The sequence below is a fragment of the Leptopilina boulardi genome, unplaced genomic scaffold (genome assembly GCF_019393585.1).
Source record: "Leptopilina boulardi isolate dan_hultmark-lab unplaced genomic scaffold, ZJU_Lbou_2.1 LbouV2_392, whole genome shotgun sequence".
NCBI lineage: Eukaryota > Metazoa > Arthropoda > Insecta > Hymenoptera > Figitidae > Leptopilina > Leptopilina boulardi.
In genome coordinates this window covers 1723451-1744881 of record NW_026137965.1, presented here as the reverse complement: position 1 = coordinate 1744881, position 21431 = coordinate 1723451, and the positions used below count along the sequence as shown (strand labels likewise).

Here is a 21431-nt window from a genome sequence, read left to right as displayed (position 1 = left end):
TTCATTTATAATGCAAACTTGAATAAACAAACGTCAATTCAAATGTTCAAGAGAAAAGAATTCACGGTAAGAAAAAAATAATTCACCGTAACGTTCCAATTCGGTTTTTTCGCCAAACCGAATTCAGCTTAAGTTACCACCAATTCTTTTCGCTCACTCTAAATTATTTTTTTACTGGGTATCTATTTGCACTCGTGAATAAAGAATTTTTATTTAAGAACAATCGAAACGTTTGCTTCCATAATTTATGGTTGAGATCAGAAAAATAAAATTAAATAAAGTTTTCGTTAATAATTGGAGGTTATATTTCTCTAGCCTTGCTCTACTACTGGCCTGAACAGAAAATTCGTACTAACACATTATATGTATTAAAGTCACTACTGGTTTTCATTTTTCCGTACTAAACCAATTTGTCTATCGTCAATTTCTGCCGAGGATCGGACGGGAATTATTATAAAAAGTATCAGAATATATTCTCATAGTATGTTCAATCAAATATATTTACTTCTTTACTATAATGTTTAACTTTTTATAATGATTGTCGGAATATGAACCACTTTCTGAGTAGTGATTTCTCTGCTTCTGAGCAAAATAACACCCTTGTCATCCGAATACGCAACTACAAATGTATAATTAGTTTCGGCTTTTAACCCTGAGAATCTCCTTATAGTATAAGGATCAATGAAGAGATGATCATTATACTTCGGTGGAGGATGATGTATAGGTTTCATCAAGATAGGTTCCATAGTATTATTTGATTCGATTCTAAAAACATCTGCGTCTGCATGTCTGGAAATATTCACAGGGACATTCCAAAAAATACTGGCGCTCTGTTCAGTGACATCTGAAACTTCGATGAGTTCATCATGGTCAGTTAAATTAGATGTTTCCCTGAGATAAGAATCAATTTTTGAATCTGTAATAGAATATTATTACAATATCGGTATTGTTTCAATGCATGTTAATTGATAAGTATTAAAAAAGAAGGACATGTGAATTCTAAATGCTGTTTCGTACCTAAATGATGCTTAATTCTGTTAATTGAGCTGATTTCTTGAGTTTCATGTCCGTAATGAAATGCATGTAATGTGAACGTGTATATGAATCCTGGTCGAAGATTTGTTACTGTGACATTAGTAGTATTAAAATTTAAAGGTAGATACAAATTGTTATATTCATCCCATGCCTCATACGACACACTATATGTCACAAACTTGTAGTTACAATTTTTAGGCTCTTCCCATTGTATAATAGCAGATGTTTCAGTGATATTAAACACTTTTAAATCTCCCCTAAGTGAACAACCATCTACAAATTAAAATATAAAGTTACAATAAAATCAAAATTTAAAAATTACCTCTAACAGGTTGTTAATGTGTATTAAATTATTAAAAAAAAAGTTTGAATTAAGCATTAAACTGAAAAGTTAATTTTTCTCTATTAGCTTATGTTCCTAAATACTAAAGTTTCATAAATTTTATGTCAACCTTTAATGATTATTCTCAAAAATTTAGAATACAACAAAAATGAAGTAACAACATTGTTAAAATTGTGTGTTGTTGTTTTAAAATTTTTTCATGAAACTTTAAAATGCTAAAGAAGAATCCACATTTTCAATCCCGTGTAGAAATTTATCGTGGCCGTCCTAGTGTTAGCCTATAGCTAGACCGTGTTTGTCGTGGAAATTTATTGTCAAATAACTGCAATGGCCACTCAAAGTTCATGTGCAGTTTTTATACAGGTTTCCCTTTATTTCCTTAGATATGCAGCCTTTCTAGAATTTAGTTAGTTATTGTCTAGAATGCTTACTTGAAACTTTTAAACAAGTTCGTACAGTAGGCTGTCTAGAATTTACCAAGATGCGGCCTAGAATTCATAAAAAATTAATAAGTACGTCCAGCAGGTGTCACTGAATTCTCTATAGTAACTAGCTATCAGACGAATTCAATTTTTGACGTGCATATATGCTTCTGGCTATTATTATATTATGTAAGCATTATATTACAAATAATAAGTTTAATTGATTTGAAATTTTTATTTTATTGGGTTAATATTGACAAGTAAAACAAGAAAGCATAAATAAAATTTGATTTAAGATAACATATATTCATAATAACAAATTAAATAAATAAATCAATGAAAATATATTTATTTAATTATTGTTATTTTTATGTTGTATAATATAAATTTAAATTTAATTGATTAAATTAATAAGAATTATTAATTTCAATTTTAATTTACACAAATTAATTTAAAAATGAAAAAAATAATCTTATTTTAAACAAAAAAAGGTTTCTTTACTAAATGGTAAAAATAAAAAAAATGAAAATATTGACTTATATTTGTTAAATAAATTATTTAACATTAAAAATAAATTATAATCTATATATAATTATTGTTTTTTTATTGTTCTGCTCCTCAAGTCTTCATTTTCTTCAGTCGCAACTTATCTAATCAATTTTGTATTTATTTTCCCATGTTAAGGTGGCGTAATGGTTAGCGTGTTAGCCTGCGGAGCGAGGTTAGGGGGTTCGATCCCAGCAAGCGTTAAATATTTTCCAAAATTTATGTAAGCGATTGCGTTAAATAATAACACAGGCCAACACTGATTTTGGTGCGGCAGATGTCAGACCTGTTTTTGATATGTTTTTTCATGCTGAACACAAATCCGTAAACGAAAAGTTCCTATCAGCTCTAGTTTTTGAGAAAAACGGGTTTTAAATGTTCAAAAATCGCGTTTTTGGCTAACTTTGAGTACCTCTAGCACTGAAATAAAAGGTCGTAGAACCTTCCACTTGGGCTTAATTTGAAGCTTAATGTTTTAACTATTATCCCCAAAAATGACCTATGTTGCACGCGATTTTTGAACATTTAAAACCCGTTTTTCTCAAAAACTAGAGCTGATAGGAAATTTTCGTTTACGGATTCGTGTTCGACATGAAAAAACTTATCAGAAACAGGTCTGACATTTGCCGCACCAAAAAAGTTTGCTAATTTTGTTGGCCTGTGAATAGGTAGGGGTAAATATAAGGTCTCCAATTATAAATAATGTGATAATTGTATAATTAATTCCATATTTAATTTTTTTTTATGTAGGTGTTACTATCTATTTGAAGTTGGGTCGACCCTTGGGTAGATAGAAACTGTATATTTTTATATAAATGAAACTGGCTAGAAATTTTTATTTTACTAGAAAGAGATTAGACAACAGTCCTGGAAAAAAACTAGCTATCCCTAGCGTCACATACCCTACTTGATTCTGTCCAGTTTTCCTCTCAAGTTGCTCGATTGAATCTAGCCCAACTGTACAGTTTCCAATACATTTCCACGATAAATTTCCACACGGGATTGGGTTTTTCTTAGTATAATAAAAGTTAATATTATAACTGATTACTGAATGTTGAGATTCATACCCTTTATTTCTGAGAACTTGAATTCAGAGCTAAACAACGAATAACCCATATCAATGATATTAACCCTAAATTGCAATCTGTCAAGATAGCCATTCGTTAGTGAAATTGAAATGGTTGGACAATCAGCACTACTTTCATAACCTATACATATACCCACATCTTCGAGAAAAAACATATATGTACATTATTAATTCGTTCTTTTATAAACATTAGTATGATATAAATACATCGTAATAAAAAAACAATTCGCTAAATTGCAAGTACTCTTTCTAATTTTTGCAATTAAAAATTGATTATTTAAACAATTTCATTAATTAATGCACTTGTGAGATGTTTTAGGGCAAATCCAAAGTAAAAAATGTACATAAAAATTTACAGATTAAAAAATACAGAAATCCTGGCGTATGATTTTAAACTGTAATTCGCGATGTATTTAATGTCTTTTGCAGATTTTGAAATATGCTAAGAACTTCGTGTGTTTTCTTTCCAATGTATTCAATAATTTTTTGCAAATTGCTGTCAATTCAATATTAATTAATTTTAACAAATAATTAAATTTTACACTTTTAATTTCGAGTGTTAGATACAGTTTTATCTCACGAGTCTATTGATAACAAAAGCTTATTTTTCAACAAAATGTTACTCACTTATATCTACTGCACATATGTGATATCTTATTAAACCTTCGCGATTGGGCTTTCTCCATTTCAAGGTGAAAATTCCAAAATTTTCTACTTCCACAAGAACTTGCTTATCAGAACTAACACAGGTACCTGCTAACAAAAATTAGATATCAAAATAAAATACGAATATAGAAAACAATTTACCAAAGTTGTTAATTAAGTATGAAGCTGAAACAACTACCCAGGTGCGAATTTCGGTTGGCCGCCAGAGTTTGAAGGTTGGCCCAAAATTGGCCTAACTTTGGCTTCTGGAGTTATGCCAAAGTTTGCCCAACTTTGTCAGTTACAAGTTGGCCCGACGGTTGTCAAAACTTCGAAGAACGTAGTATAACCGACTTAAAATTATTGGTTGGCCAAACTCTGGGTGATGGTTGGCCCGACGGTTGGCAACTTTTAAATGCATTTTTTTTATATAATCCCATGTAAGCGTAGCATAATGGTTAGCGTATAAGACTTCGGTGCGTTAAGTTAAGGGTTCGATCCCAGCGAGCGTTAGATATTTTCGAAAATGTATGTGAGCGATTGTGTTTAATTATAATAAGTATAGGTTATATGTAGTGTCTCCGATAATAATAATGTGTTAATCGTATAAATAATTTAATTTTTTAATTATTTTTTTAATGGTTGTTATTATTCCCTATTTAAAGTTGTCCCGACTTTGAGATCAGTTGTCGGGCCAACCATCGTCGCTAAAGGACGGTAAACTGTTATCATATGTATGGTTAGGCCAACCAATAGCACGAGAAGTTGGGCCGACCAAAAATTCGCACCTGGGTAACTATAATTAAAACCTTCTTACCTTCTGAAGAACTATTCTCACGTAGAATTATTAGAGGATTACTGTCACGTAATACTGAAGGTGGAGGCCCTGAAAAGTCACATATGGAATCTGTCAACGACAGAATGGTGATAATGGTTAGATAGAAACATAATGATCTTGTCGTTGCCATTTTGCTAACGATTATGGTTTACGTTAGCAATCAATAGAATCAGATTAGATGTGGAAGCCTAAATAATAAATTGAAACACAACAATTGAGAAAAAATTAAGCTTAAGTAGTAATAAATAATAAAACATGTCGGAGTTATAATACTTCTACCTATCTAGCATAAGTGTGATTTTAGAGACAGAAATGATACTATAAAAACATATTTACTGGCCTAAAAGCAATTTCATTAAGGGGGAAGTCTGGTCCAGCCGAGGGTTTCTTCCAATGTGTTTTTTTCAATAATATTATATATTTTTATTACATAAAATTTTTTTAAACAAAAAGGAACATATGGAGAAGAAAATTTAAAAAAAGAATTATTTTTTATATAAATATAAATATATATATATATAAATATAAAGCCTAGGGGGTCTTTAAAATTGGCGGGAGCTCTGGAATCCATAAAAATCGTCTAAAACAAAAATCCCAAGAACTTTTGGTTAAAATATGAACGTAGAATGCGGATGAACCTCAAGTTGCAAAAATTTTTTTTTTGCAAAAATGGCAAGAAAAATAAAAAAAAGTGGGTGAAAAATTTTGTCACTTATTTTGCTCTAACTTTTTTTTTATAATAAAAATTCATAAATATTCGAGGTTAATAATAATATTAATATTTAACTATATTTGCAGTTCGAATTTGTTTAAACAATTACAGGAGAGCATTCTCCACATGTTTAGGAATATATTTAAGCAATAAAATAGTATATAGTGCACCAAGTACCGAAAGAAGCTGTTTTTCGACTTCGTGCAAATTTTGCACTTGTCGGGAAACAGCTTCTTTCGGTACTTGGTGCACACAGTACTTTGTGCAACACCAATTTAGAGAAAATGCTTTTTATTAAGTGAATAACAAGCTACAATTATTGTTTATAATTAAAATAAAAAATATTTATTAAATTCATAAAATATGTAATAATTTCTATATAATTAGTTTTGTACACAAATTCAACTGCCAATAGCGAGCAACAGTCAAAGTTCTACAAAAATAAAGTCATAACGCTCGATGCTGCCAGCGTACATACTTGTAAACATCCTTCAAAGTACTTTTCTGCACTAGTGCAGCAAAGTAATGTTTTGCGCCTTCTTTACAAGCATGTAAACCCGCGTGAAAATCGAAGTATGGGAAAAAACCATCAAAAGCCAGCAAAGAATGGGAAAAATTTTTTACCAAATTTTCAGATTTTTCGCGCACATAACCTTGGGTTATGAGCGTTTCCCATACTTTGCTTTCACATAACAAAATCACAAAAATCTCGTCAAAATTAGTTCCTCAAAGTACGGCAAACATTGGAAAAAACTAAGGGCTAAGAAGAAATAATTTTTTTCATTTTTTTACTTTTCAAAATTAGTTTTTCAAAGTACGGGAAAATTTGGGAAAAATTCGGGGCCAAGAAAATTTCATTTTTTTACTTTCTAAAATTAGTTTTTCAAAGTACGGGAAAATTTGGGAAAAATTCGGGGCCAAGAAAATTTCATTTTTTTCTTTTCTTTACTTTTTAAAATTAGTTTTTCAAAGTACGGGAAAAAAAGAGGAAAAATGAATTTTTCTTGGCCCCGAATTTTCCCAAATTTTCCCGTACTTTGAGAAACAAATTTTAAAAAGTAAAGAAAAGAAAAAAAATGAATTTTTCTAGGCCCCGAATTTTTCCCAAATTTTCCCGTTCTTTGAAAAACTAATTTTAGAATGTAAATAATTGAGGAAAAATGAATTTTTCTTGGCCGCGAATTTTTCCCAAATTTTCCCGTAGTTTTAAAAACTAATTTTAAAAAGTAAAAAATGAGAAAAAATTAATTTTTCTTGGCCGCGAATTTTTCCCAAATTTTCCCGTACTTTGAGAAACAAATTTTAAAAAGTAAAGAAAAGAAAAAAATGAAATTTTCTTGGCCCCGAATTTTTCCCAAAATTTCCCGTACTTTGAAAAACTAATTTTAGGAAGTAAAAAAATGAAAAAAATTAATTTTTCTTGGCCCCGAATTTTTCCCAAATTTTCCCGTACTTTGAAAAACTAATTTTAGAATGTAAAAAATTGAGGAAAAATGAATTTTTCTTGGCCTCGAATTTTTCCCAAATTTTCCCGTAGTTTTAAAATAGTTATTTATGATACAAGTGCGTAAAGTGAGTGATTATACGAGTGATGCAAATCACACGAGTATAATCAGATTTATGCACGTATATCATACAACACTTTTTGCAACACCCACCTCTAAAGTTAAGTACCTATTATGAAGAATTCCAACTCTCTGTTAGAATAATTTCGATTGTATAGAATTAAAAAAATCAATCGAAGATCAGGAAAAATATCATTAAGCAGGAGTGTATAAATTTAAAAGAAAAGTTCGTTTTTTAATTTTGTGGTTTTGTATGGTCTAAAACAATCCATTATCTTATGTGAGAGAAATTTCGGTGCGTAAAGTGAATTTCAGTGTGTAAAGTAATATTTCAGTGCGTAAAGTAAATTTCAGTGCGTAAAGTGAATCACTTTACACACCGTTTGAAAAAGAGCTTCTTTACACACACTTTTCGGTGTGTAAAATTTAACTTTAGAGGTTAGTGTTGCGAAAACTAATTTTGAAAAGTAAAAAATGAGAAAAAATTAATTTTTCTTGGCCGCGAATTTTTCCCAAATTTTCCCGTACTTTGAGAAACAAATTTTAAAAAGTAAAGAAAAGAAAAAAATGAAATTTTCTTGGCCCCGAATTTTTCCCAAATTTTCCCGTACTTTGCAAAACTAATTTTAGAAAGTAAAAAAATGAAATTTTCTTGGCCCCGAATTTTTCCCAAATTTTCCCGTACTTTGAAAAACTAATTTTAGAAAGTAAAAAAATGAAATTTTCTTGGCCCCGAATTTTTCCCAAATTTTCCCGTACTTTGAAAAACTAATTTTAGAAAGTAAAAAAATGAAATTTTCTTGGCCCCGAATTTTTCCCAAATTTTCCCGTACTTTGAAAAACTAATTTTAAAAAGTAAAAAAATGAAAAAAATTATTTCTTCTTAGCCCTTAGTTTTTTCCAATGTTTGCCGTACTTTGAAGAACTAATTTTGACGAGATTTTTGTGATTTTGTAATGTGAAAGCAAAGTATGGGAAAGGCTCATAACCCAAGGTTTGCTTAATTTTGCCCATACTTTAAAGTGCGCGAAAAATCTGAAAATTTGGTAAAAAATTTTTCCCATACTTTGCTGGCATTTGATGGTTTTTTCCCATACTTCGATTTTCACTCGGGGTAATGCTTTTTTTAAGGTGTTGCACAAAAAAAATTAATTTTTTCGACCACATGGACCAGACTCCCCCTTAAAGGCATAAGCCTGTAAGTAATATGTAATTTTCCATGTATAATATTAATTTTTAATTTGACAATTCTTGCATTTTTAATTTATTATCGAATGCGCTCGTTAACCACACGCATGATGCCTAGTATTGTCCATAATTTGTGTCTAATTATTTTCATGTTTTACTTACAGGATCATCATGGACATCATTAAATGTATGAGTAGTTTAATAAATTTTCATTTTATATATGTGCCATTCCATGAGTTTTTTTATCACTTTTCAAAGTAACCTTTCCAAATGAAATGAAACATTTTTTTTATAATATTTATTAATATGAAGGTCCAAAATAATCACTTTTTAAGTAAAAACAATTGTTTTTTTAAAAAATACAATAATAAATAATGAAAAAAATTCACTTTTCTTCTGCACTACCAAATAAATTGGTTTAAAGATCAAAATTTTTCTTATTTTTAAAGCTCTAATACTGCACAAGAAAAATGAGATGATTCGAAATAGTTAATTCACAATTTATTAAACAATGTTTGTTTTCTTTTTGTATTTTATTTATTGTGAAACCTCTACAAACATTGTTTAATAAATTGTGAGTTAACTATTTTGAATCACATCATTTTTCTTGTGAGGTATTAAAGCTTGAAAAATAAGGAAAATTTTGATTTTTAAACCAATTTATTTGGTGGTGCAGAAAAAAAGTGAATTTTTTTCATTATTTATTGTTGTATTTTTCAAATAAACAATTGTTTTTACTTAAAAAGTGATTATTTTGGACCTTTATATTAATAGCTATTATAAAAAAAATGTTTCACTTAATTTGGAAAGGTGAGAAAAAACTTATGGAATGGCACATATCTAATATTGGGTTGAAAAAAGAAAAATGCTTTTGTTGGAATGTTTATGTGATTTACATAATTTTTGTAACATTATGTCTTATTCTTCGGGATTAATATTTATAGGTTTTTTAATCTTTTTTCGTTCTAAAAATTATTCAATTTTTTTTTTATATAAAGTAATGAAATTATTTTAGAACTTATTTTGGCTATTCTTCAAAGGTATATATTTTAGTTCATTAAATTATAGAAAAATTATTTTTTAACATCTTTACTCCTCAGAAAATTTTGAGCTTGTAAGGTTCATTGGAAATCGAAATAGGATTAACGGATAGAAACGGATTATAATATATAGCCATGTTGAAACATTGTAATAAAAAACTTCAATGTAATAGTTTGAAAAATTATTTTTATATTAGTTCAATTTTTTTAGCATACATGAGAAATAATAATTATATTCATGTATAAAATAAAATAAATTTTCTTAAAGTTTTTCGACTTTAAGGATAACATTCTCATCATAGCACTCGCGCTCGAAAGTGTGATGCGCAACTAGATGCTCGAAAATATACTTCATAACAATTTCAAAGAAAAATATTTTTTCGCAAAAAATTCAGATTAAATCTAGAAATTAAATACATTTTAACAATTGAAAAAAACGTCTTTTTAGGTAATATAAATTTACTTCATTTATATGAATTTAATACATATTGTCAATTAAAAATTGCAAAAAGAAATCAAATTCAAAGAATTGAGATTTTTAAAAAAGTTTCAAATAAATTTTTATAAATATAATGATTTTTTCTTATGAACATTAATTTTATTTCTATAGGAATTTAATAAATTATAGTAATTGACAATTTATTGTTACCTTCTGCCTTATTCTTTTTCAAACTACTTTAGTTTTACTATATCGATAATACAAATTTTAATCATTTATATAATGCTGACAACAGATCAATTGCAGCAACAATTGCTTGTGTTTCATAATTTCGTTTAAAAATTTTATTAATTTTTATCAAAATGCAAAAATTTAAAAATTGTTTTGAATTTAGCAATATTATTAAATATTTAAACTCTAAATAAACTATAACTATGAATATAAAATATGTAAAATAATATGTATTATTTTATTATTTTACTATTATAAATTAATAAAAAGAAAAGAGTAGTATATTTCCACTTTTTAAATGTAAAACGCCTCCATATATTTAGAAAAAAATTATTTTTAAAAATTACACATCTAAATAAACTAATGGATTGTGGACAATAAAAATATCATTGGAATAAACAATTGATTTTATAAGTTAAGTTTAATTAACAAAAAAAATATTTTTTTAAATTTAATTTTTAAAGGGCAGAGGGGGATAAGTATCCAAAAGTTGCCCCCGCATATATTCAAATAATATTTGCACCATATATTGCTACACATATGAGTATAAAATTCTGAAAGTATGAATTCATAATTCAAATTTTTACGGGAGTTATGGAAGGGGAAAGAAAAATATTAATACTAATTTTTCTCGAAAACTACTGAACGGAATAAAATATACTTTTGGCGAAAAATTAATTTTTTCAACTCCTTCTACAGCAATGTGATACGCCGATAAATCATGGTTCGCCGGAAGGGTATTTTATCAAAATTGTCGAGCACATTTGATTATTTTTTTTGTAATTTAGGTAGTTCAAGGTGCCAGAAAGTGAATTCAACAGTTTTTAAAATCGAAAACAAATAATGAGGCGCATAAATTTTCTCCAAATTTAAAATGACCTAACACTTAATTGACCTAAATTCAATTGTCCTAAAAGTCGTATGGACTAACTATTACTTGGCCTAATCTGTATATAGGGGAAGGTGAGGGAATTGGAGCCCCTTAAGGACAATGATTAAAAAAACCAACTTATTGTTATAATAAAATATTCACGGAGAGAAATAGATGGTACGGGGTACTATCTAGATAGTACCAGGTACCATATTTGATCTTACATATACGGACAACAATCTAGATTCTATCAGTTACTATCCAGATTGTACGGAGTAACATCTTAATTGTAGTGGGTAACATAACCATACATTTTGTAACATCTTTGATAGTACCGAGCATGAAGTAGGATAAGGAGAGGTAACGGCGTATATTCATTGGCCCTCAGATAGACGGACCACAGTAGTAGGCTTTCTTTTTTCCTAATGTCGCGAGCGCTCCTTTGAGGAAAGCGAAGAATTAAAATTTATCGTCTGCAACATGGCTGCAAGTCAGCTGTTTACAACGTTAGGTTAAGTTAATGAATATGAAGGTATTATGCAAATACATTAACTGTAAAATGTCAGAAATATTTTAAAAATCAAATAATAGTTTAATATTGACACTGGAATTTATTATGTTGTATTGCCTAATGGATGAGACAACGCTTGGCAAATTGTTTTCAAAACACTAACACATTACTGAAATACTTCATGTGTAAAACAAACGACTGAATTTTAACAACAAAAACACCATGTGAAACATTCAGGTTATGTTTCTCTTTTCGCGGTAGGTCACGTGATAAAATATAATTCAAATATTTCCCACCGCAAGCGCTGTCAACAGTAGGAAAATAGAAAGTCGTACTACTGTGGTCCCCCCTATATGGTGTCAAGTTTTCTAGCGATTGGCTACAGGCGTTACCTCTCCTTATCCTACTTCATGGTACCGAGTAGCATAATGATAGTACCGGATAACATCTGCTTTTTACCATTTTAACCTTCGCGCTACCGAGAGCCACCTGGTGTCAAAAAATGTTTAAAATCTACTCGAGTTTTGCATCAATTACTAAGATTACTACTTTATATAACTATTTCTAAAATACATCACTTGTATTTAGATACAATTGTAATGAAAAATCTTGATGAGTTTTGTTTTTTGTGCGACATAAAAAAAAACGTTTGGGTCACCCTGGGTGGTCCCTGGTAGTCCGCGTATACAAAAAAACGTCGGTAGCGCGAAGGTTAAGATCATAAGTTCTTACCATCTATTTCTCTCTGTGTTGTTTTGGTCATTTTTTACTCCTTTTGTTATTTATCTTAAATTATAATTAATTAGAAATTAAGAACAAAAAAGTAAGTTTGCAAAAAAAAATGTTTTCTAAAACGATGCATTTTCTCCCATTACCCCACCAGTGGGGTATTGGGAGCTCTCACTTGAAATTCCAATAAAATGATATAATTTTTATTTTCTTTAGATATTTTTCTTATTTTGTCAATAGTTCTCGATAAATGAACATTTTACAAAATATTAGAGACATAAAAAAGACCTACAGCTTCTTTAGTATTAGAATATCCAATAATAAACAATTTAGACAATAAAACACAAATATTGATTCTTAGCAATTAAATATGAAACAATATCAAATTTTATAAATGAATCTTGTTTAATTTTCAAAAAAATAAAAAAAGCCATATCAAGGTAACGAAACTCTGCTGGCTGGCACAATTTTCCCATTAACCTTAAGAGTTTTCACAGTCCGCAATTTGAATAAAAAGGAAAAACATAAACAAATTTAATTATTACCTGTATTTTTATTCATGTATCTAAATCTACACATATGTATCTCTAATAAAATCACAAAACATAATTAAATAATAAATTTTTAACCATTTACTTTGATATCCGGAAATATTTTCCATTTAGGAAGAAAATCTCGAAAACTTGATTTTTCCTTGTAGTTTCTAAAAAATCTGTCAGAAATGTGACCGTTTGTTTTCGTATGACATACAGGAAGATTGTTCAAGTTTTCCGAGTTATTTCCACGAAATTCAAAGTCTCTGTGTACTTGAAATTTAAAAGCTCCCATTACCATTACAATTCTTATTTGACCTAATTTTAATTCAATCTAATCCTCATTTGTACTAATCATCATTTGTCCTAATTCTCATTTGGCCTAATCTTAAAATAACCTAATTCTGATTTAACATAATATTTATCTGCCTTAAATCTCACTTGGCCTAAATTTTTTGTAACTTAATACTTTTTTGAAATCATTTTTATCTGGCTTAATTATTACTTGGCATAAACATCATTCTCATTAGAAGTAGTTTTCATCTGCCCCAATTATTGTTTGGACTAAACGCTGCTTAAACTAATTTTCATTTAATTTAAACTTTATAAAACCTAATTCTAATTTGGCCTAATCATATTATAACCTAATATGGTTCTAAAATTTACATGACCTAATTCTCCTTTGGCCTAAACTTAATGTTATCTAATTCTCATTCTCAGAAGCTTGCAGAAGTACTCTGCCCAATTTTATACTCAAGTTGAACTTAGAAAAATCTCTGTGTCGAGTATTAAAAGTTTCTACGTCAAGAAGAACTCATCCAAGTATCCAAGGCTTTGACTTTCGCATAATATTTAAAAATCATATTTTTTTCCTTTTCTGGAAGAATTCCTGTGAACTCTTAAACGATATCCGGTAACAGACGTTCCTATTATAAATAGGACAAAGCAGTGGTCCTTTTTCATTCATCTTACATCTAAATTTTCAAGGTAGGGGAAAGCGGGGCAAAGCCGCTGATGTAACATTTATTTATAAATATTTTTGTTATTACACCTTCAATTGACGTGATTTTTTTTTCTATTTCATCTAAAACTAATTAATAACAAATTTCAATAGTAATTATTTAATTTATTATAAGCTTGATTAATTAATTTAATTATTTTCAAAGAGATGCAAAAAAACGGCTTTGCCCCGTATGGCGGGGCAGCGACGTTTTTGCTTATATTTTTTAAAGGTAGAAAATTATAGCTGTTAAAACTGGACGAAGTTGCAGTAAATGACCTAATATCTTTGAAACATAAGTATTTTATACATTTTTTAAAGAGTTTTAAGTTATTTTATAAAAAATATCAATACTTGTATTTTTAACCTCACATTTTGAATTCAACTCTTCACTTTTTCGTTGAAAAGTCTACTTTACCGACTGTTCAAATTCAAAAATAATTTACATAACGGCGCGAAAATATTATGAAATATTAATATTATATTTACATAAAATTGATCATTTTTTTAATGTTAATAATAAATTTGAATACTAATAAATTAATTTATGTTCTAAATGAAATATTATTTTAAAATTATACTATTTTAATATATTATATAATAAACACAGATTTTTTACATAAAAATAACTAATTTCCTTTATTTTATTTGATTTTGTGAAATAATGTAACATAATAATACAGGTAATGTAAGATAATAACAATAATAATAAAAAATAATTAAATTGAAATATGTAATTTTTGAAAATAAATAAAAACAATTATTTAATATTATTTTATTTAATATTAATTTATTAATTTCAATTTATGTTTTGGTTAAAAAATCAGGTTAATATTTGTTGACACTTGATTCACGTGAAGTTAGAAAAACTTCAAATATGAAGGTAATGCAGATTTTCATTTTCAACTGTTTTTACGAAACACTTTTTAAACGGCTTTGCCCCCAATCACATACATTTTTTATTTTTAAAATTTAATTTATTTAAATAAAAAATAAAACCTAAATTTCATGCAGATCGTGTAGTTAAATGTTTCATTTATTCAAGCAAAAAGTTTTTAAGACCTAAGTGCTTAAAACAATTTTTTAAATCTGAATCTTCGATCAACGAAATTTTCATCTTTTCCTTGCAAAAACTATTTTTATGTTATATTTCCTAATATATTTAATATTTTTTAGCTGTTTCTTTTCCAATCTATTGCTTTAATCGTATTAATAATAAACTGTTAACGAAAATGGTAATAGATTAGAAAGAAAGAAGATATTTCGAAAAACGCCTTTGCCCCGCATAGCGGCTTTGCCCCGCTCTCCCCTACGTAGTATAAAGTAAAACCGGAAATATTTTTAAAAAATTAAAAATTCCGAAAATATTGAAAAAATTGTTTTCCCACGACCGGACTAGGCTTAAAATTTTTGTAAATGAAAATAGTTTTTAAAAAAAATTTTTGAACAAATTAAAGGATACAAACAGTTTTAAAAACAAGATTTTAACTTTTAAATTACAAAACATATAGTAAATTTTAATTTTATAATTTTTTGCATGAAATTTTTGAAAAGCTCAGTTAAAAACACACATTTGGAAAAAAAATTTTACAACTGATGCATTTTTAAGGAAGTTATGAGCATTCAAAAATAAAAAATGATTAAAATTCTTTAATTTTTAAAAATTCATAACTCGTAAACGGCTTGCACGGTGTGCCTTAACCAGACTCAACGCAAAAGTCTTTGCTCAGTAAAAAATTTTTTTCTCGTGAAAGTATATGGAAAATAGAAACTTTTCTCAAAAAAATCAAAATAATCTATGGAGCCATTTTTGAGAACGGTCCCATTGAATATTTTCACTATTAAAAATATAGTTATTTAAATGAAAATAGCGAAAAGAAGTTCATTATTGTATTACAGTATCAGACGTGGATCCAGGGGTCACATATACATGCCCACCCCCAAGAAACATAGTGGGTAGTTTTGGGGTTAAAACCTCCACCAACGTGAAATTTTGAATTTCTTTGACAAATCTGAGCAAACATAAAATCTTTCCTAAGACTTCTTTTTTGCCTACGCCCATGAAAAAACAAATGAACTTATAATAATGATCAATTATAATATAATTGATAGTTACAATAATAACTATCAAGGCCTCGATGGCTCTGCGGTTAGTGCTTTTGGTTCGTAATATGCGTTTAGTGTTAGGTTAGGGTCTTCGAATCTCGGCATCGGTTAGGATTTTTCAAAATATGCGAGTTGTGCGTTCAATTGCGTTTAAGGTAGGGAAAAAAATCATGTATGTGGAATCTACAGAAAATAAAAAGTAACATTAATTTAACTTAATAAATTAAATAAATTTTTTTAAATTATTTTTTTAAATTTAATGATGGAATCCAATATTGGATCGAGGATAAATTTCAGTATCGGGCCAATGTCGGATTCCAATATTGTAACGGTGTAGGAAAACAGTATCGATCCGATCTTACATTCAAACATCCTTTCGATACCGAAACAGTACCGAATATCAGTATCGAGACGACATTGGTATGTCGAAATCCGACATCGGTCCGATACTGATCCGGTATCAGAACCCTCCTTGGGCTCATATTGTATACAAGTGTGAATTAAGAAAATATTAAAAATGTTCAAAGATCATGCGTTTACGCATGCACTGTATAAAGTATTAAAGAATTTTAACTGTTTGAAAGAGGGAGCGATTATTACCCACTTTTAATGTATCACTTATACTTAACCCATATAGGACCGAACAAACTGTTCGACTAGTCAAACTTCAACAAAGTTCAAATTTTTAAAGATCAAAAATTGATAAACAATTACAATAATTATGCCACTTACATTTGTAAGTGCGTCTGGAATTGTAGCTGTCCGATATGGGTTAAACAAATGATTGTACCATATTAAAAATATCAATAGTCCTTGATTTGGCAAAAAGAAAATTCCCACCTTCCAGATAATTGCTATTTTAAACATGGTAAGTTTAAGTTCGGCAATGAGAATTTTCCCATCTGCTGTAATTTCATTAGTTATTTTGCTACATTAAAAGTTGGTACTATTATTACCTACAATGAAAGTGTCAAAATCATCGGAGATTTGACAATTATTTAAAATGGGAAAATTAAAAAATTTTATGTTCTTCATTTTAGATTCTGTATTTTTGCCGCATTATAAGAACTGCTATTACCAACGATTTTAAATTCTCTATCAGTGATAGTGAAAAAAATTTAGGAAAATTCCCTTATGACTTTTTACAGTGAGATGAAAATCGTTTAAAAGTGAATTTATTATGCTTTTGCAAGATAAAAGAGATGTTTCCATTAACGAAAACACTAAAATTTTTGTCCTATTATATTTTCTTAATTCACACTCGTACACAATACAAAACGATTATTATTTCGTTGAAAAAATTAAATTGAAAAACAGACAAGTTGGCAAGAAAAATTATTATAAGTTCAATTGTTTTTTTCAGGGGCAAAGGAAAAAAAAAGTTTCAGAAAAGATTTTATGTTTGTTTAGATTTCTTAAAAAAATTCAAAATTTCACGTGGGTAGAGGTTTTAACCCCACTATCCCAAGTAGAAATGTCCGTAGCTCGCCGTAATTAAACACTGGTATGGTACTGATCCAATACTGTCCGTCGGTATTGACTTTCAGTACTGGCAGTGCACTGACTAATACACCGAATCAGTACTATGTGGAAGGTAAAAAAATATTAAAACCAGTACTGGCAGTACACTGTCATTCACACCGAATCAGTACTATGTCGGTGGTAAAAAAACATTAAATGAAAAAGTCTTTAAATTATTTCAATAGGTAGAAAACGATGATTTTTTATTAAAAAAATATGTTTATTAATTTCTTTCCAATACTTTCTCTCAAAATTTTTTATATCATTGTAATGTATTATTATTATATATATAAAATATATTTATGTGTTTATTAGTTATTTTAATACTCTTTGAAATATGTGCATTAAGTTATTTATCATGCATACAATAACAGTAAGTTGAGAATTTTTTTCTTATAGTTTTAAAAATAAAGCAAATGTAATTTTTTTACTGAAATTTTTAAATATTATGAATAATTAAATATTAAATTTTAAAAAATGTTTACCATTCATATTTTACAGTCGGCTTTTATTAACTTATTTTTAATTATGTAATACATCAATCATTTTTTTCTGTTTTAATATTATTATTCACGGTAAGAATAATTTATTAAAAAAATTTAACGGAAATTGATATCCAGTTTTATTTCATAAAATCTTTTTAAAAATTATTAGGTCAGCACTTCAAGCCAGCGCGGCTGTGCGGTATGCGTATCCGACTTGCGATCTTAGGGTTTAGGGTTCGATCCCCCATGCGTGCGAGATTTTTCATTCTTAGTTTTAAGTGTTATAAGTACAATATTTGTTTATCTGTAATATTAATTATTAAATAATTAATTAATTAAGTATAAGTGCAAATTAAAAAAAATTAAATAGTACACGGAGAGAAAAATCTGCCTTTTATAGTATGAAATAGATTGCTGCTATTTTTCTTTAAACTTTTCATACTAATAGAGCAAAGATTTGAGAATTTTTAGGATAGTATTTGTCCGTACTAAAAAAGCATAGTATATATGCTTCTATAGTACAAAACATGTAGTTTAATAGCAACAACGCCATGCGAAGATCGCACATAACATCATCCTACTATGTTTGCATAAGTTCTATGCTTTTTCGGGGATAGACTCTTGCAACTGGCGATTAGGCCACGCCCACCTTTACTGAATTGGAACTGCCCTAATCGCCAGTTGCAAGAGTCTATCCCCGAAAAAGCATAGAACTTATGCAAACATAGTAGGATGATGTTATGTGCGATCTTCGCATGGCGCCGTTGGATTAAAAGTATAATAAGTATGTAATAAGAGGCTATATGACAAACTTTATTAGCATAGACAAGTTTCATGCTAAAAAGACATACGATTGTACTATAATTACTCAAATTTCATGCCTATATAGCATAGAAAATTTCTGTGCATTAAATGTAAACCTTTCTATACTATAAAAGGCAGATTTTTCTCTCCGTGTATGAATTAAAAAAAAATTACAACACAAAAATATTTTTTGTAAATTAATTTTTTTTAAAAATAATATAATTTAATTAACATAAATGATAATTATTATTTTAATTATTTATTATTAATAATAGTTTATATATTCTAAATTAAATTAACTATTATTGACCTCACATTACCTTTTCGTGGTAAAAATGGGAGTAATAAGCTTATATGGATGAAATTTGTAATGAAAAGAGTATTATAGCATTTTGTAGAAAAAATGAGATTTTAACTCCGGATGAGTACTTTGCCAGTATTATTCCAGTACTACGTTAGTACTGGTGAGCGGGACAAAATCAGTACTGGACAGCGTTACCAGCCAGGGCTGGCCCACTACTAGCCCAGTACGGCAGTCAGTACTGTTATATTGACTGGCAGTGTTGGGTCAGTACTATGCCAGTGGCACATTTCTACTCGGGATGTTTCTTAGGGGTGGGCATGTAAATGTGACCCTGGATCCGCGACAGAAACTGTAATACAATAATAAACTTCTTTTCGCTATTTTCATTTTAAAAAATGTACTTCTAATGGCAAAAATATTTAATGGGACCGTTCTTAAAAACGACTCCACAAATTATTTTGATTTTTGTGAGAAAAGTTTCTATTTTTCATATACTTTCACTGAAAAAAAATTTTTACTAAGCAAAGACTTTTGGGTTTGAGTCTGGTTAAGGCACATCGTGCTTGATGAAAGACTTTGAAAAAAATCATGAAGCTCTTTTTCGGAGAGTATAAAACGGTAAAAAAAACTTGAGCCAAATCGAAAATGTCAATGTTGACGATATGTTGGTTTGGCATAGAACGCCCCATATACACAATGACTTAAAAATCAAGGTCAAAATTTCAAAGGCCACTCAGAGCCTCTACTATTGAAGTCTATGATCTTAAGGAAGCCATTAAATTTGAAAAAAAAAATTTTCTTCATTTTTATTATAAATTAATATGAAAATGAGATATTTGAAAGATCTGAATGTTCAGGATTCTAGATTTACAAAAATTTCTATAAATAGTTAAAAATTAAATAGTTAATTTCTTTTAATTTTTATAAAAATTTTGAGATAAGTGAAATCCTCAGAACAAATTTTTTTATTCGTCACTTGGGGGATTTCGAGTTCACTGATATATTTTTTAATTATTGTGGAAAAGGAAGGAGAATTTTACCTTGACAGGTGATCCGTGCGGCACCAAATGTCAATGCCAAATATGTCATGTGCCGAGCGGCACAATGAACAAATTCTATTAGAATATATTTATATATTTTTAACAATTCAAGAAGGCCCAATTGATAAGTGTGCCGAGCGGCATCAAATATCAAAACCAGAAATACAATGTGCCGGGCGGCACTAAAGCAATTCTCGCTGAGTCTAATTAAACTTGTCAAACTTTTCAAGGATATTATTAACAATTAAAGAGTATCAGACAATTAAGCCTAACAAAACTAAATATCGTATCGTAGTTCATTAGTTTAAATATAGAGGTTATGTTTTCAGGTTTTAACAAATGTTATATTGAAATACAAGCGAATGTTAAGTTATTTTTATAGTTACCTCTTCTGCCTTCTTCTTCTTCTTTAGACTTCTTTAGTTTTACTATGTCTTTAATATAAATTTCGACCATTTATATACTGCTGACAGCAGGTAGATAACACAGTAAAATAATAAAAAGAACGCTATCAAGTTAAAATATTAATTTTTTGTGTTCATTTCATGTACACTTTTCTTCTGCATGCAGATATGGAGTATATAAAATAGATGCAGTATATTAAAATTTAATAACTAAGCTACATTAAAAGTCACGTTTTTAGATATTTTTTATTTCAACGATTTATATACTGCTGACTCACAAGTAGACAATATTGCAATATTTCTTCTTGTTTCATCATTTGAAATTAAAATTTTATTATTTTTTATCAACGTACAAACAGTGAAAAGTCACGTTTTTAGATATTTTTATTTCGACAATTTATATACTCCTGACAATACTGTAAAAATGTATGCCTGGACCCTTCCCTGGACCATGCGTGGCAGTTCTAAATATTTTGTAACAGTCCCTGCACAAATCAACTATAAGTAATGACTAATTTAGCAGTATTCATCTTCTTTTATTATACTGCATTAATTAGAAACCTGACAAAAATCGCTCAAAGTTTTATTGAGATATTTCATCAGTGTCTTATTAATCTTCATTAAACTAGTTTTAAAAACATTACTTATAAATTTTTTATATTTAGTACTCCTATTATATATATATGAGGCATTCTTTATCAACGGATGCCCCCCCCCCTCTACAAAATTGTTTTAGATATAAAAAATCTGGCAAGGGCTTAAAATTTTAATAAAAACAAATACTTTTAAATGCTGAGTGGCTTTTTTCAAAATTCAAAATGACAGATCCAATATGGCGGCTTATTAAAAAAAAAATTTCATTGGTTTCACTTGAAAATTGTTACTCGAGGATTTTTGGGGTCGCGGATTACGAATCTAATGTCACGTCACCTTAACGTTGTTAAACATTGCAGCTGCATTTTTGTAACAAAGGCCCTTACTTGTTTAACTATTCTGACTAAGTATTTCAATATTATTTAATGATTCGGAAAA

At 28.7% G+C, this 21431-nt stretch overlaps 1 protein-coding gene across 5 annotated transcripts in view; it reads right to left on the bottom strand.

Annotated features, from left to right (window-relative positions):
• Positions 1 to 482: 482 nt before the first annotated feature.
• Positions 483 to 21431, bottom strand: part of LOC127288621 (uncharacterized) — a 61747-nt gene continuing 40798 nt past the window's right edge. Inside the window, exons 1-6 of one of the 5 annotated variants that reach the window (XM_051316194.1) lie at positions 20382 to 20536; positions 4896 to 5104; positions 4061 to 4189; positions 3414 to 3572; positions 1018 to 1308; positions 483 to 916 (exon numbers count right to left, since the gene is read on the bottom strand). In XM_051316194.1, coding sequence (XP_051172151.1) covers positions 522 to 916; positions 1018 to 1308; positions 3414 to 3572; positions 4061 to 4189; positions 4896 to 5046 — 1125 coding nt within the window. In that variant the 5' untranslated portion in view covers positions 5047 to 5104; positions 20382 to 20536 and the 3' untranslated portion in view covers positions 483 to 521. Of the gene's footprint in view, positions 917 to 1017; positions 1309 to 3413; positions 3573 to 4060; positions 4190 to 4895; positions 5105 to 20381; positions 20537 to 21431 lie in introns of those variants that run through there. The other 4 variants (XM_051316195.1, XM_051316193.1, XM_051316197.1 and 1 more) reach the window with 4 other exon arrangements.